General features: G+C 36.2%; 2 protein-coding genes across 2 annotated transcripts; both read right to left on the bottom strand.

The window, feature by feature from the left end:
• Positions 1-9742: 9742 nt before the first annotated feature.
• On the bottom strand, positions 9743-15700 carry LOC110695776. Its single transcript, XM_021873010.1, has 2 exons — positions 13653-15700; positions 9743-10712 (listed from the first exon to the last, which is right to left on the bottom strand). Exons 1-2 carry the CDS (start codon positions 14742-14744, stop codon positions 10155-10157), a joined length of 1650 nt encoding a protein of 549 aa, XP_021728702.1. The 5' UTR covers positions 14745-15700; the 3' UTR covers positions 9743-10154.
• Positions 15286-16699, bottom strand: LOC110695869. The gene is made up of 2 exons (XM_021873096.1): positions 15650-16699; positions 15286-15354 (listed from the first exon to the last, which is right to left on the bottom strand). Exons 1-2 carry the CDS (start codon positions 16697-16699, stop codon positions 15286-15288), a joined length of 1119 nt encoding a protein of 372 aa, XP_021728788.1.
• Positions 16700-16976: the final 277 nt, after the last annotated feature.

Consider the following 16976-nt stretch of genomic DNA (forward strand, 5'->3'; position numbering starts at 1 on the left):
TTTAAAATGAGGATGTTTTGGCATTTTACTCGAACATTTTGAATAAAATCAACCTAAGACATGTGACATGGGTTTCTAAATCTTGTCTTTTAGAATTATCTTAGCAAAGTTGGAATATAGGTTTATGGATTATCTTGTAACCTTTTGAGAATGTTTCTCAACTTTATTTTCAATCGAGGAGATTTTATATAATAATAAAATTAGAACGACATGTTACTTATAAGTAAACGCAAAATTCAATTATGCTTAATAAAATTTAAAGTACCATAAGCGAATTAAATTGGTAACTTTAAAACATTTTATTCAATATTAATTGATCCCAATTGAATTAAATGATTCCAAGATCCTTTATTTGTGTGATATTTGACCGGACTTTGACCCTACCATCAACCATTACATTTTCAAGGTGAGCAATTTACTGATTACAACTCTTGTAACTCTTGGTTGAATAATTAACCATCACATGTTTACTTATTACCTTTTGCTTCAAGGTTCTAAACTCTTTAGGTAACCTTGTTAAGTATAACCAATTAAAATTGTAAAACTTGATTTACCCCAACTTTCCCAAGATATAAAATGACACCCAACTTTGGCATGACCTATCATAAACATCAAAGGTTTATAAGGTTTTTAATTGGAAAAGCAACCTCAATATTACCGGGTGTAATGAGGGTGATCCCATCGTAAGGGGGTCCTTCCTTAAATGTCAATTGCCACTTAAAAGCCTAGGACTTTAAACTTATTAGGGTGCATTAGGATTTGAATTCTTGACTGTTTGGGAGACCTTGAATTAGAAATGATACTCTCATTACGCTTTTTTGTAAGAAACAAGTAGGAGTCGCCAATGAGTTTTAGGAAAACTCATAAACCTCGTTCATGCCTTTCTTCCATGTGGAGTTCATGGAATAATTAGCACGAATCGTAAGTTTACCCATTTCCAAATTGGTCTACGTAAACCAGAAATGAGTTCGGGAGCGAGGGTACTAAAATAACGTTCCTTTTAGGGAGGAATCGCTATTCTAGCCCTAGTACGGCCTTTACTAGCTCTTCCTTTTTTGCAATTTCATTACCAAACAATATATGCAACGCAATACCTAAAACTAAGTTAGTTGATTTTATTTACACACATTAAATCATGTAGGAATTACATTGCAACGTCGTTATTATTTATTTAATCAATTTCGTGAAAAGAACAAGAAAATAAACAATATTCGCCTTGGCTTAAGTGATCAACCAACAATTAATTATCCAATTCTAATATTTATTTAATGCAAGATACTATGTGAAAATAATTAATTAGTCCTTTTAAGGTGATCATACAACACTAATTAATAAATTAAGGTTCCTTTAAACAAGAAAATAAATATGATTTATCTAAGTGCTCGGGAATTTACCACTTCTCTTTGCTAGATCTCCGTTTAGCACACTTATGGTCACCTTCTTATTGGGGAACCTCCACCGTAGTAACAAAATATCAGGGGTGAGTGTTTAGGACAAGAGGGTTTAGGTAGCACAAGTTCACAAGTATTTTGCCAGAGTTTTAGGTTATTTTCTGTGTCTTTAAGCCTTGGATTAAGCCTCTATTTATAGGAAATTGGTAGGATTAGGGTTTTGAACATTCTTCCGCAGCAAGGGTCGCGCGCAAAAGGATGTTGCACGCGGCATCCTAGCGCAAGTGATTTGGTTGCGCTGCTACAGGCAGCGCAACTGAGTGTCTTGAGCGCTGCATTATTGTAAGATTCGATTCTATATTTTCATAAAATTCTGAATCTTCCGTGAGCGCATCTCTAGAGGTTACGCTGAGTGTCGCGTGCAACTGAATTAGTTGCGCGCGCCAGCCCAGCGCGACTGATTGAGATGCTCACGGATTTTCTTGCGGTAGCATTAAAATTTAACCCAGGCGCTCCTAAATCCGTCATTATTGGGTTTTAAGCACGGGCTTAGGTAATATTGATCGGATTTAGTTAATTGGACCTCGTTTAGCTTTGTTTTTTTAGTTTGGGCTAGATTTTGTCTTTTGTGGCTTAACCAGTTATCCATAAGCATTCTCCACTTCAATTTAACACGAAGATGGTTTTAATTATCGTCATTGCACTTCCTGTCGGGACAGGAGGCCAAAAGTAGATGTCTACACAGGGACCTAGATTCATTAAGTTGTGATTATTTAGTGAACTCTGGCGCACCATCAATCAACATAAATAAAATCTAACATGCATAATCAACTGAATGCATAAACAAGACATAACATGACCCCTAATCCTAAGAAAACTAATAAAGTAAATGCTCCCACTTGAACCTTCATGGATCTGATCCACCTCGCTCCTTTAGGCCTTCACTTTATGGGCTTCTTAGATTAACTACAACCTATAATTCTACTCTATTCTATCTACTTCTTGAATAAAATGAAATAAAATTACAAAAATACTTTATCTATACGTAGACCGTACTGAGATTACAAATATACATCACGATGCGAAGATCATATTTAGTAATCTACTTGGCCATACTAGTCATTATATAGCAAAATAATATCATATATTATAAAATTTCCACATAATAAATCACTTATCATGCTTTCCTAAGCTACAACATCTAATGTTCATAATTAAGGAAACATGGAATCTAAAGATCTCATATTTTAATTAAATTACCGCAATTAGATAATATCATATATTATTCATGACCATCAATAAAATATCATATATTTTAAATTAGGCATGAGATAGAATCAAATCTTATTTTAATCTTAAAAGATAAATTATATTTATCCTCAAAGATTATCCTAACTAACTTAGGAGATTCTATCCTAATTACTAGTCAATCACAAAATTTTAAATCAATTATATCCAAAATTAATTATGGGATAATCACATTATTTAAATCAATATTTATCCTTTTGGAATATGCTCAAAATATCCTAACAAATCTTTATCCAAAATAAACCACTTTATTTATGGATAATTATCAAAATTAACACTTTAAATATGGATATATCAAATTTAACAACTTTTGAAAGATTTGATTTTATCTTAAACAAAAGATTTTTATCCAAAATAAAAGATTATATTTCAAAATATTTTATTTTGTCCCACTCTTGAAATATTTTTAAAATAAAATAAGGGTTGTTTTAGATAATAACACCACCAAAAAAAAAAAAAAAAAAACATTGATTATAACACCACAAAACAAAAACTTTTATTGTAACACCACAAAAAACTAACAAATTTGATTTCACCACCACTTAATGGGTTTTTGGATGAAATTCGTTAGTGGGACCCTCCACGTGCATGTGTCAATAATCTATTGGTTATAAAAAATAAAAATAAAAAAATAAAAAAATAAAAAAAAAAAAACTAAACCCTAGCCTAGCTCAACCACCACCACCGGCGATCCTAACATCCACCGCCAGTGACCCCAATCCCCATCCCATCCCTACCACCAAAATCTCCATCACCCTATCACGAGCCGTCCCTAAAACACACCAGCCCCAACCACCAATGCAAAACTGGCGTTAAAACCCATGAAAGCCGAAAAGCAACGATTGAAAACCCCTGAAATCGACCATGGAAACCGACGAAGGGAACCCTTCACCCTCAAATGGCCGAAATCGACCACGGAAACCCCGAAAGGTTTATTTCCATGGCTAATTTGGTCGTTTCAAGGGTGGAGGAAAGGGAGGTTTTCGCGGTTGTTAGCGCTGGGCCGGCCTTTGATGTGGTTTGAAGGGCTTAGGGGGGTTTTGGGGAGGGGAAGGGGTAAGCGGTGGAGTAGGCGGTTATAGGGGAGGTAGTTTGGCAGGTTTGCCGGTTTTTGTAGGGGTAGGAGGTTCCGATGGCTGGGCAGGCAGCGCCGGTGGCGGGGCTGGCTGGGTTGCAGTTAAGGGTTATTTTTTTAAAAAATAAAATTTCCTTTTTTTTTAAATTAATTTGTTCATTTAAACCAATAAACACTTGGCACGTCTCTTCTAAGGGCCCCACTAACAGATTTCATCGAAAAAATCTGTTAAGTGATGGTGAAATCAAATTTGTGAGTTTTTTTTTTTTTTGTGGTGTTATAATAAAAGTTTTTGTTTTTGTGGTGTTAATCAAAAGTTATGTTATTTTATGGTGTTATTTAAAAAAACCATAAAATAATTTTTTTTTTTTAAAAATCAGAGCCACCACCACCGACCACCGTGGATGGCTAGCCGAAGCTAGCCACGGTGGCTGGTTTCCTGTTACAGCAGCCACTACCGCATGGGTAGAAACGTGGCAGCAGCTATGCTAGGCTGCAGGCCATCGTGGTTGGCTAGCCTTGGCTAGCCACGGTGGCTGGCTGCGGTTAGCAGCCACTGCCTTGCAAAGGTAGCAGCAACAACCCTAGCGTGGCCGCAACAGCAGCTGTGCAACTCTTGCACGCTGCTGTCCAGCCACCTGCCGGACCTCTTGCCCTCCCTCCCTCCATCTAGACTGACCCCTAATCGGCAGTCGCGACTGTCGACCTTAAATAATTTTTTTTTGTGTTTTAATTTAATTAAAATATTAATCCCAATTTAATTCTAAAATCGATGATCATAGACAGATCATTTTAATGCATAAATCAATCTGATTGAAGTTATGAAACATTAAAAATTCGAATTAAATAAAAAAACCAAGCACAAAAATCATATGTTAGGACTAGGATTTTCGAAAAATCGAAAATTATTAGGGTTAGGGTTCGAAAATTTTGATTTTTTAGGGCTTAATTCAATCCTCTTCATGGCTATTTTGAGCATAACTAAATTACATTTAATCAATTCCAAAAGTTAAATCACATTTAATATAATGATTGAACCATAATTAAATTATTCTCCCTCTTAATTGAAATAAAATTTGTGGACATCAAAGATTTATTATCAATATGCGTAAATGCAAAGGCTAACTGATACCACTGTAGGGATTTAGATACTCTAAGCGGAATTTCATGAATCATATTCATAAGCATCTAATAACAAAGATCATTTCATAACACATAATGAACATATAATTGTACCTTTGAAGCGTGATTCCACGTGCGATCGAGCAAGAACAATGGGAGATAAAGAACCCCAAGTGTGATTCCTCTACTTAGTCCATAGGCACAAATCAAACCTCCACTAATGCTAGTTAGTTGTGATCGAATGCTTCAATCAACCTTCAATGGAGAAGAGAAAAAAACTAACCAAGAACCATCACGATAACCACCACGAGCCAAACACCTATGGGCACCGGCCGTACGGATGTGAGGGGAGAGGGAGAGTAGTGAGTGAGGTGAGAGAAAAGAAAGTTTAGGGTTTTGGGATTGGTTGTCTTGTTTCACAATCTACTGTATGTTGATTGTGTATTCTGTCAACCCTAGGCATGGATCTTATTTATAAATCACATCTCTAAATAAGAGTCCATGTCAAGCCCAAAGTCTTATCCTTAATCAAACTACTCTAGCCCAAACCCTTTCATGGTATGTCATTTGACCCAATACCTTTGTTGTGTGACCTTATAGGATCCATTCTATTGGACTTTGGACTATTTAACTTGCCCAAAGATTATTTGCCACATCTAGCACCAGACAATGACGACCCTATAGAATGAACTAATTATCTCCATAATAGTGATCCTTGATATATCTAGTAATTGCACTTATCGAAGACATAATTCCTTCAGTTGTAACACCCCCAAATCTCCCTCTATGGAAATACTAGAAAAATACGTATGATTATACCGTAGAGATAGACTTAGGCGTATTATCGCCGCGTGATTATGCAAGGCTACTTAACTTACTAAATAAAACCAATACTTTGTAGCGGACATTTTAACACTCTTTTATTAATTAAAACCATAATAGTAACCATTGTCATGAATAATAATAATTAAAAACAAGAACAGACATTCCTAATCTAGATGAAGATATTTCGAGACTCCAAATGCTCACATATTGACTTTACATGATATCAGTCAACACTGTTTACCATTATGGTAAACAGAGCGAACAAAAACAAATAGGAAATATGAATTAGCAAAATATGCTTAGTACGATAAGTGTAAGATAATTAAATTCAATTTAGTAGTAAAAATGCTTTTAAACCAATTCTAATAATTAAACAAATGATTCCAATTCATGATTTAAAACCAATTCTAATATTTCAATAATAATTCGGAAAAATGGAAAAGAAAAATCCAACCTTTGGGCGGTCTGACAATAAAAATTCAACCTTCAATTAATCTCATAAAAATCCAACATTTATACCCCACCTTCTTTGACAGATCCATTTGACCTTTAACCTATTAAACATGGTAATTTTTTTCGGATTTTGGGATGCCAGGGCTGGGCGGTTTGGAGTCGGTGGTTGTTGTTGTCTATGGGTTACATTGGGGATGGAGATGAGGTGGTCAGGTACGGTGGGGATGGGGATGGGGTCAGTGGGCGGTGGGGATGGGGTGGTCAGGTGCGGTGGCGGGGATAGGGTGGTCAGGCACAGTGGGGATGGGGTGGAGGAGATGGGGTTGGCTTTTCTGATTTTTTTTGTTTTAATTTTTTTTTGTTTTTTAATGATTAAAAAAATAATTGACCAATTAATGACTGACACATGGCACATAACTTATAAAAATTGGTCATTAACATGTAATGGATCTGTAAAAGAAGGTGGGGTATAAAGGTTGGATTTTTATGAGATTAGTGGAAGGCTGGATTTTTATTGTCAGACCGACCAAAGGTTGGAATTTTCTTTTCCATTTTTCCTAATAATTAATAGAATCAATTCCTTTAAATACCCAAATTCCTCACCCGAGTGTGCACACCACCCAAGCTAGTCTCCTTATATTGCAAGGCTATTCTTGAGTAAAGACTCGCTCATGTAAAGTCCAAAGTCTTATCAAACCAAATTCGAATAGTGGGATTACTAACATGCTTATAAAGCTTTAATAATAATTATTTAATACTTCCTTAAATCCTTCTTAATGATTCCAACATAATTCAAACTCCTTTTTATTAAATTCCACATGCTTTCAAAATCAAACCTTTAAAATATGATTAATAATTTAATTAATCAAGACATGATATAAAATCAACCCTTAATTTATTTATTAAAACCAATACTTTGAACATAATTTTATTTCATAAACCATAACTCAATAAAACCATAATATCAAGATCAATTTATTAAAATACACATTAAAATCATACATTATTCCATAAATCATAATTCAATCAATTTCATTCAACCTCCAATAAAAATCATATAAGACATGTTATTTAAACCAATCACTTTCAAAGGTATCTAGCCACCTAAACGTCCTCGATCCTTGCTTAGAAAAACCACACAAAAGAACTCAAGGACCTTGATTGAGCACACCCTACAAATAAATATAACCTTAATTAATATAAGGTTAACAAATAATCACAACAATTAAATTAAAAACCCCTAACTATATGTACATGAACCTTTTAAATTATTTTATCATAAACATCATTAAAAAGTTGTTTTATTTAATTAAAACTAGCCATAATAATTTTTATAAATCCCCCATAATAATTATAATTAATTAAATAAGAAAGAGAATAAGAAAAGATAGAAAACCAAGGAGAAGAGGAGGAGGTGGTGGCGGTAGCAGATGGCTGCCGCGACTGGTAGTGGTCGCTGGTCGGTGACTGGTGGTCGATGGCGCCAGAGGTGTTGGTGGTGTACGATGAAGGTGGTGGTGCGCACAAGCTAGGAGGAGAAAAGAAAAGAAAGAAGAAGAGAATTTGAGAGAGAATTATGAGAACTGGTGTGAGTGTTTGGTCATGAAATAAAGGGCTATTTATAGGCTAGTATGGGCATGAATTATGGTAGGAAAATTTAGGGAGAATTATGGCAAGAAGAGTTAAGGAAATACTTGGAGAAGTGAATAAATAAATATGGAAAGTTTTGATATTAAGGTGATTGTGCATAATAAAAATATGGAAGGTGTGTTGTCATGAAAAATAATATGGTAAGGGAGATTACTTGGGGAATAATAAAGGGAAATAAAATGTAGGAAAATATGATGATAAAATATTAAGAAGATGAAAAGATGGAATTAAGAAAAATAGAAGATTTTAGGGAGATAAATAAAATACAATTTACCAAAATAAATCCCCCCAAAATTAACCATGAAGGCCAAAAATCTTGAGCCAGATTTTCGGACCTCATTAGTGAAATTAAGGAAGATTTTTGCTAGATTTTAAGGAATAAAAATAATTGTGTAAATAATATTATTGTATAAAATAATTAAATAAATAAATAAATACCAATTATTCACCAATAAAATAACTAAGAAAATCTGAAAATCTGAAATACCAAGTCATAGTTTAGGAATTTTCTGAATAATTAATAAAATATAGTTTTTTCTTTAATTAAAATATTTTAAAAAATATATTAAAAAATCCGGTTTTAAAATAAAATAAATGTTTAATAAATCTTATCCAAAAAATAAAAAAATAATTAGGTTTCAAATATTTTTGACGTCAAAATTCAAATATTATGTTGGCTCCAAAATTCAAATAGTAAGTTAATTTACTAAAATACCCTTTTATGATATAATAATTAATTAATAATAAAGAAAATAAGTATAAAAATACGGGGTATTACATGTGTCACGCAATCTATTCCAAGCATCCATAGGAGTATCGGGCTCAATAATGGTTTGCAAAAGATCATTAGAAATGGTAAAGTATATCAAGGATATAACCGTGGCGTCCAAGTCGACCATAGTTCCTTCTCCTCATCAGTGGAGGGAGGAATCTTCTCCTTGCCCTTGGCCTGAGGAATAATATGATCAAGAACTTTGTGAGAGCGTGCGTGAATCTTGAAGGGTTCCGTGCAAGTTGAATATTAAACATTTTCCATCTCAATAACAATGGAAATACTATTCTTAATGTTAGAGACAGTAAATGCGGGATGAAAAGAAGGTTTGTCCGACATCATGAGGTTGCCGGAGAAGAGAAGGAGACGATGAAAAATTGAGGGATTGGGCGGAAAACAGAGATAGAAACGAGAGATTAAAACCCTAGCTAACTGATACCATGAAAGTATTATATTCCGTGAATATTATCATTGCTTTGCTAGCAATATATACAGTGTACAAGGATTAGGCTGAGCCCCTAATTTAGCTATAAACAAGGTAACTAAATATTCTTAAGGCTAAATACAAGAAAACCGAAATATACACAATAATATATATTTACACTTGTCTTAACAAGAAGAGGAGGAAGAAGATGAACAAGAATGAAAATTACAAATATGTCCTTCATTTTATACAAAAAAAATATAAGTTTACCCATTGGTAAATATCAAACGGTTGAAGCAAGCTCATACAATATATTGTTAGATACTCCGGTCGAAGTAATATAAAGTGTACAACTTTTATGGTATTTTTATAACTCATATTCAAAACAAAGATTATGTCTAGTTTAATAGTTTTTTACGTAAAATAAGGTGGTTAATGCGTGCGTAGCGCGCATCATAGCTAGCCATGTTGAGAGAGTCCTTTCAATTATTGGCAATATTAATGAGAGAAAATATGTAAACAAATATTTTTGGGGATAAATGCCCACACATTGCTTTTATGAGTTCTTAAATAAATAAGTAAATAAATAAATAAGACAATCAACATTAATGAGGGATAATCAATAAGGGCCTGTTCTCATACGTTTATTTTCAGTTCAGTTCAGTCGATCAGTTCAGCTTAGTTCAGTTCAGTTCAGTTCAGCTAATTTCAGTCTATTAGAACATGCCTTAAGTAAATATTTGGAGGGTATTATTGTTTATAAGAGTTTAATCATTAAATCACACAATGAAAAACTTTTTTTTTTAATTAAAAGAGATGAGGCTTATATTACATAGGGGTGATTAAAGGAGCATCCCTGAAAACCATAAAACAAAAGGAAGCACAAGATACCCTGCACTGTCCTGCAAATAGAAATGTTTGAAGGCAAATCAAGAAAACAGGCCGCGAAAGGGAGAAAATTAGCATGCCAGAGATTCTTAGCTAAGTAGACAAAATAAAAAACCAAGCATAAGTTTGTGAAATAACAACTGAAATAAAGCGGAAATAAAACGTGAAGCAGCAAAATCCTCATCATTTGTAGACAGAGTGAGGCCTGTAGCAGAAGGAGGCCTATGAGATGAATCAGCTGTTGGATCAGGAACCTCCCACCATGGCAAGGGAATGAGCCAGTTCTTCCATGTAGGTGGACGAGAGAATAGGAGGTGAAAAGAAATGGTAGCCCGTGTCATCATCAGTTCTCGATCTTCCAATTTCAGCTAGCCCATGGGCGAGCTTGTTAGCTTGATGTTTGACATGAAGGATTGTAACACTCCAATCCTTGTTTAGCAGGCTTACCACATCATTTATAATGTTGCACAACTCATGATCAATATAGTAGATTGGATTTTCAAGCATGTACTTCACGGCCTGAACATCGGTTTCCAGTTCAAGGAATCGGATTCCTCTAGCATAGCAGGTAATCAGACCCTCCTTGATTGCCAAGAGTTCAGTAGAAGCTGGACGAAGAGCCTTAATTCTCATTGCAAAACCGATCTGCCACTTGCCAGAATGACAGCGAATAACACCACCTGCACCGGCAACTCCCAGATTGATCCATGAAGCATCTGTATTCAGTTTGTAGTACCCCCTTTGGGGAGGAGACCAAAACCTTGGAGAGCTTGAAGCCGCGGCAGCAGAATTAATATGTATAACCTGAGACAGTGACAAGGTAATACAATAATCGTGATGGAATTTATTAAAGGAAGTGTAGATGGATTCCATTTTTTCTTTGAAAACCATTTTGTTTCTCATTGACCATAGGTGCCAAAGAGCAATGCAAAAAAGGATTTTCCAAGAATAGCCTAAACTCATATTAAAAGTAATCCATTTTTCAAAGTCAGAATTAAAAAACTCATTATAATTGAAATCTGATTTAGCAAAATTTTCAAAAATAATAGACCAAAGAGCTGAAGAGTAAGGGCATTCTCTAAAGAGGTGGATAAAATCTTCATTGGGAGAGTTACACCTAATGCAAATAGGATCAAAGTTAGGGATTTTGGTAGCTATGATAGTCCTTATGGGAAGGATCTACCTGATGATATTCCATAAAAGCATCATATATTTGAAAGGGGTTTTGATTTTCCACATAGAAGGCCAAGGGAAATTTGTTAAGAAGGAGGAGGGGAAGGAAGGAGGAGGAAGAGAAGAGAAGTAGGCAGATTTTATGGTAAAAGAGCCAGAGGAATGAAGAGACCATCTTAGTTTGTCCTTAGGGGAGTGAAGAGTGGGGAGAGGGGTGGCAAGAATGGTGGTAAGAATATTATTGGGGGGAAGATGAGCAATGGGTTGGAGAAACCATTTGTTGTTTCTAATAATATTTGAGACTCTCCAATAACCTTTATTATCTGGGATATGAATAGAGTCATCTATGTAGAAAGGTTTTTCACCAATCCAATGGTGGAACCAAATGGATGTATCTTCCCCATTCCCAATGGTAATTGCTAAACCTTTTTTAAGAATATCCCTACCCCGGAGAATATCTTTCCAAATGGTTGAATTGTTAGAGTTAGGGAGACAGTCCATAAAATTAGAGTATTTTAGGTATTTTTTAGAAAGGATTTGAACCCAAAGCTTATTGGGTTGGGTAAGGATTTTCCACCCTAACTTGGCCATGAAGGTAAGGTTCCAAATCTTAAGGTTTCTAATGCCTAAACCACCCCCACTAATAGGGTCACAAACAGTAGACCAAGAAGTTCTAGGGATATATCTACTTTTATCAACCCTATTCCAAAGAAATTTTTTAACTCTTTTTTGAAGTTCATTAGTGATAGCAGTGGGGAGGACATTGGTTTGCATAGAGTAAATAGGAAAGGAATTGAGGACAGATTTAACGAGGGTAGTTAGAGCGGCCAGCCATATTGAGGAGTTTGCTTTCCACCCTTTAATTCTAGAAGAGGTTTTATCAAGAAGGTCATAATAATCTCCAATTTTAAGTTTATTAGGGCTAATCATAATTCCCAAATACTTTCCAAAGGAAGTAGTGCTTTTGATATTACAAAATTCATAAATAGATTTTCTAATATTAAAATCCATCTTTTTGGGAAATAAAATGGTCGATTTTTTAATGTTAATGGAGAGGCCAGAAATTTTATTAAAATGATCCAAAACATTCATCATAACATTGATATTGTCAAGGGTAGCTTTACCAAAAAGAAAAATATCATCGGCATAAAAAAGATGAGAAATTTCTAAATCCTTAGCAATTTTCATAGCCTTCCAAGATTTATTATTAACTCTTTCTTGGATCATGCAAGACAAACGATCAAGAAAAAGGATAAAGATATAAGGGGAAAGGGGACATCCTTCTCTAATACCTCGAGACGGCTTAAAAGAGTTAGTAATTTGACCGTTCCAAAGAACCGACATAGAGGGGGAACAAATACAACTAAGGATAAGAGCAACAAGAGAATCGGGAGATTAATAGACCTAAGGGTACCCTCAATAAAACTCCATTCGATACTATCAAAAGCTTTTGCTTAATCAATTTTAAGAGCCATAATATTAGCCTTTTTAGAAGACTTATTAAAAAAAATGGGCGACCTCTTTAATGATTATAATATTCTCATCAATAGACCTATTAGGAATGAAGCTTGATTGATAAGGGCTAATGAGATTATTCATTAAAGGTTTTAATCGAGAAGCAATACATTTATTAATTAACTTGTAAGTGGTATTGCAAAGCCCAATCAGACTAAAATCAGCCATAGTAGTAGGGTTATCTTTTTTAGGGATAAGACAAAGGTAAGAATCATTTATACCACTATTAATACAACCATTAAGAAAGCAAATTTGAACAAAATCACACATGCTAGGCCCAATATCATCCCAATTATTTTGAAAAAAGATGGCTTGTATCCCATCCGGCCCAGGGGAATTGATGGAGTTCATAGCAAGCAGGTTTGACTTAATTTCATCAGGGAGGGGAATATCACCTAGGCTAGAGGAGATATCAGAATCTAAAATTTTAGGGTAGGAATATCTATTAAGAAGCTGATGATCAGGTTGAATAATGGAAGATGAAAAAAAATTTAACAAAGTGATCCCTGGCCATGTTTTTTAAAGAGTTTTGATCAAGAATCCAAGGTTCATTTTCATCATCAATATTTTTTAAACAAAGAATCTTGCCACTAGATTTTTTGATTTTAGCAGAGATATGAAAAAAAAATTTGTATTATAATCTGCATACTTTCGCCAATCCATCCCTGCCTTTTGAGCCCAAGAAATACGCTTAGCATGATAAATTGAATTTAGTTGATTGATTAAATCCTTTTCAAGATGAAACAGGAAGTTGGAAAATCGTTTTGAAAGGCTACGTTGAATACCATCAATCCTTTTATTGAGATTATTTTTAATTCTAGTAGAATTGCCAAAAACATTAAAATTCCAATTTTTAACAGTACGGAGGAATTCATCTCTTCCTTTAATAAAATCAAAATTATTAGAAGACCAATTATTTGTGAAGTAGGGTTTAAAGGAAGAGTGTTCTAGCCAAGCAGTTTTACAACGAAAGGGATAATTGCCAGAGATATTATTATTGAACAACGTAACAAGGAGAGGATTATGGTCAGAAAAGGTTCTAGGTAAGTGAAGTACCTGAGTGTTTGGGAAGGTATTGAGCCAACTCGGGTTTGCCATAGCTCGATCTAATCTCTCTCGAATGATAGCAACACCTTCCCTAGAATTGTGCCAAGTAAAGGGGTTTCCTTGAAAATCAAGATCAACAAAACAAGCCGCATCCGCAAGTAAATTGAGATCCCGACATTGAGACATTCTGAAATTTCTTCCACCCATTTTTTCAGCCGGCGAAGTGACTTCATTGAGGTCACCAAGAAGCATCCATGGATTGTAATCAGGAGGAAGATTGTTTCTGAGATCATTCCAGAGACAGTGTCTCCCAGTGGCATTCGAAGGAGTGTGAACACTAGTGAGCAGGACCTCGTTGTTATGAGGTTTGAACTTAAAAAGAGCATGGAAAAAGTTGATAGAGGAAGAGTTGTACAGCACCAGCTCGACCTTGTCGTTGTACATGAGCCAAATTCCACCCCTAGATTCATTTGGCTCAATAAAACGGAGGCCATTAAACCCTAAAAGTCTGCTAACTTCTAAAGCACGAATACCATTACTTTTGGCCTCTAATATAATAAAGATAGAGGGTTTATGAGCAGCAATAATATCCCAAGCATGTGGGATAAAGTCATTTATTGTCGCACCTCGAACATTCCACAAGACAACTTTCATATTTAGATTTGGGAATAAGGGGAGCCGAATAAAATCAGATTTCAGGTCCTTCGGAAGGATTGGTGGAAGGGCAATCTTCCAATCCTCCCAATGCCGAGCTTGTTTCGATGGGTAAATTTCCATCATCGATAGTGGAAATAGAGTTTCTTGAACTTCCCTTGTTGTCAATGCTGACTCCCAGAAGTTGACTTCTAGTCTGAGACCCGCCTTATCCTTTTGAGTCTGAGTTAAGATCATAAGGCTTTCCGGTCGTTCGACGTCTCTCTCGATGGGATCGAATAATAGAGGTAGATTGGGAAGAGTTCTCAAATGAGGAGGAGGAGTAATTGGGTTGCGAGCGAGGAGGTGGGCTCGTTCTTTGCACCATCGAGGTTTGGGAGAGAGGGGAGGTAAAACAGGGGTTTGAGACAGAGCTAACTGGTTGAGTTGAAGCAGGGTTTGGTGCATAAGGGAGAATTTGGCCGTTATTATCGGGGATTCCAGAGGAGTCTAAAGTAGTGGTTTCGGTGGTTGGTAGCTGTTCTGAGCCGGAGAGGCTCTGATTATTTCCTGAATTTCGGCAATAGTTTTCGGGACGGTGAAGATGGTGGTCGACGGAGGAAGGGTGGACGAGGAGGGGAGGAAATGAGAGGGAAGATATGAGAGGGGAACCGGTGGCCGGAGCGCCGATTGAGGGGAGGGAGTCGAAGTTCCCAGGAGAGGAGGAGCAAGGGAAAGCTCCGTTGATGGGAGGTTGAGATTGGGAATTGGGGGAGGTAGAGGCGGAGGGGGGGAGTTCCGGCGGTTTCCCAAGGATGGAGGGAAGAACCGGCGATGGCGCCGCGGTGGCCCCGCCAGAATTCGCTTCGAACGGCGAGGGAGCAAGTTTTTCGAGGGTTTCTTTTCATGGCTAAATTCCAGAGAGTTTTTTTCAATGTTTAAGATGATTGGAGAGGAGTGATTATCAGTGTTAGAAATTAATTCATTGGAAAGGTTTAAAAGGGGGAGATCAAAGGTTTGTGGGTGGGTTTCTATGGCGTTGGTTGGTTCCTCCACTTCCATTGCCATTTGTCCGAAACTGTCAGAGGGAGTAGCAGTAAATAATCTAGGTTTCACGCAAGCCTCCCCAGTTCCCTTGAGTATAGAAATTTCCTTACAGAGAATTTCGGCTGAAATATTTTTTGCTGGAAGAGGATTTTCATCTTCTTCTCCTTCATTGGCTAAAACAGAAAAGTGAATTTCTTGGGAAGGAGCAGTCTTTTGGGATAAAATATTCTTGGTAATTAATTTATTCTTATTGTTAATTGTTTTGGCAGTTGGTGGGTTGTATTTTTGTTGTTTGTTTTTTTGTGATTAATTTTTTTATTAGAAACAATTAACCAAGGTCCATAGGAATTGGAAGATTGGATAAGAGGATTATCAGAAATAGGGGTAACATGGGATGGGCTAGGCTTAGATAATTGAGTAACAGCTAGAAGCCCACTATCAATAACTTTGTGGGTGGATTCATTGTTGGCAAGCGAGTTGGGCTCAAGGGGTGGAGTGATGGGTTGTTTCCCTTTGTCAATCAATTGACATTTTTCTTTTTGGTGGCCAATTATTCCACACTTGAAACACAACGAGTGAATATTTTCATATTCAATTTGTTGCCATCCATTACTAACCCAAACCGCTGTAACAAGCGGTGTAGTAAGATCAATATCGATGCAGAATCTGGCATACCTAGCTCTGGTTAGATGATCAGTAGCATAATCAACCTTGATAGGATTACCAGCAATTTTAGCAATTTCAAAAAGAGCATCCTTGTCGTAGTATTCAACTGGGAGCTCCGGGAAGCGAATCCAGACCGTCATTCTATTGAAAGGATTCATTGATGGTCGAAAGTTAGGTTTCCATTTGGTGATCATGAGATAATGATCTAGAATAAACCAAGGACCACTGAGGAGAGCTCTCTCGTAATCATCAAGCACATAAAATCTAAAGAGGTAAACATCTTTCCCAAGATCAATTATTTCAAGGGTTCCTTTAGGCTCCCACATGGCACAAACCCTTTGAGTTATGAAGGAGGGTCTAACAGAGATTCCTAAGCATTTTCCCATTAGGGTAAGTTTCCAAGGGTTACGTAATTTCTCAAGTGTTTCTTTAGCAAAAGAGATGGTGCAAGCTGAGTCGGGGATGGTAACATCTTCCTCTTCCCATTGAAGAGAGGAAACAGCTATTTCTCGGGCCTTAGAAAACCATTGAGAAGAACCCTTAACCGCTTCTCCAAAGGACATAGAAGGATTTAATTGAGGCAGAGGTAAGGCTTGGATTTGGGACTGGTTAGGACTAGTAGTACCGACCTCAGGTGAAATGGGATCTGAATTTTCATTTGGATTGGAGGGAAGGTTTTCATTGTTGTTATTCAAAGGGATGTCATCCATGTTAGTATCCATAATAGGAGGACCATCCATGAACAGAGTAGAGAAAGGATCAAGAATGGCAAAGTAAAGCGAGCTTCAATACCTGCAAAAAAGAAAAACAAACAACACTAAAAGGAAACACAATTTGAGGAGAAATAGTTAAGACTCTAGACCAAGGAGACTCTCAGAGCCCCCTCTCCAAAGCGAGAAGGAGACACCTCCGATGATCACCCCTAGAGGAGAGAAAAAACTAGAGAGAGAAAGTTAGACATATTTTTTATCATTTGATCAAACATGC

This window comes from Chenopodium quinoa, unplaced genomic scaffold (assembly GCF_001683475.1).
Source record: "Chenopodium quinoa cultivar QQ74 unplaced genomic scaffold, ASM168347v1, whole genome shotgun sequence".
Lineage (NCBI taxonomy): Eukaryota > Viridiplantae > Streptophyta > Magnoliopsida > Caryophyllales > Amaranthaceae > Chenopodium > Chenopodium quinoa.

Excerpts from the sequence above, each read along its gene's own strand:
- LOC110695776 (XM_021873010.1), bottom strand. The coding sequence starts at position 14,744 with ATGCACCAAACCCTGCTTCAACTCAACCAGTTAGCTCTGTCTCAAACC. Across the intron at positions 10,713-13,652 it reads ATACCTTCCCAAACACTCAG|GTTATACATATTAATTCTGC; the intron begins GTACTTCACTTA and ends TCACTGTCTCAG.
- LOC110695869 (XM_021873096.1), bottom strand. The coding sequence starts at position 16,699 with ATGGATGACATCCCTTTGAATAACAACAATGAAAACCTTCCCTCCAAT. Across the intron at positions 15,355-15,649 it reads CCTATGGACCTTGGTTAATT|TTTCGGACAAATGGCAATGG; the intron begins GTTTCTAATAAA and ends TCCCTCTGACAG.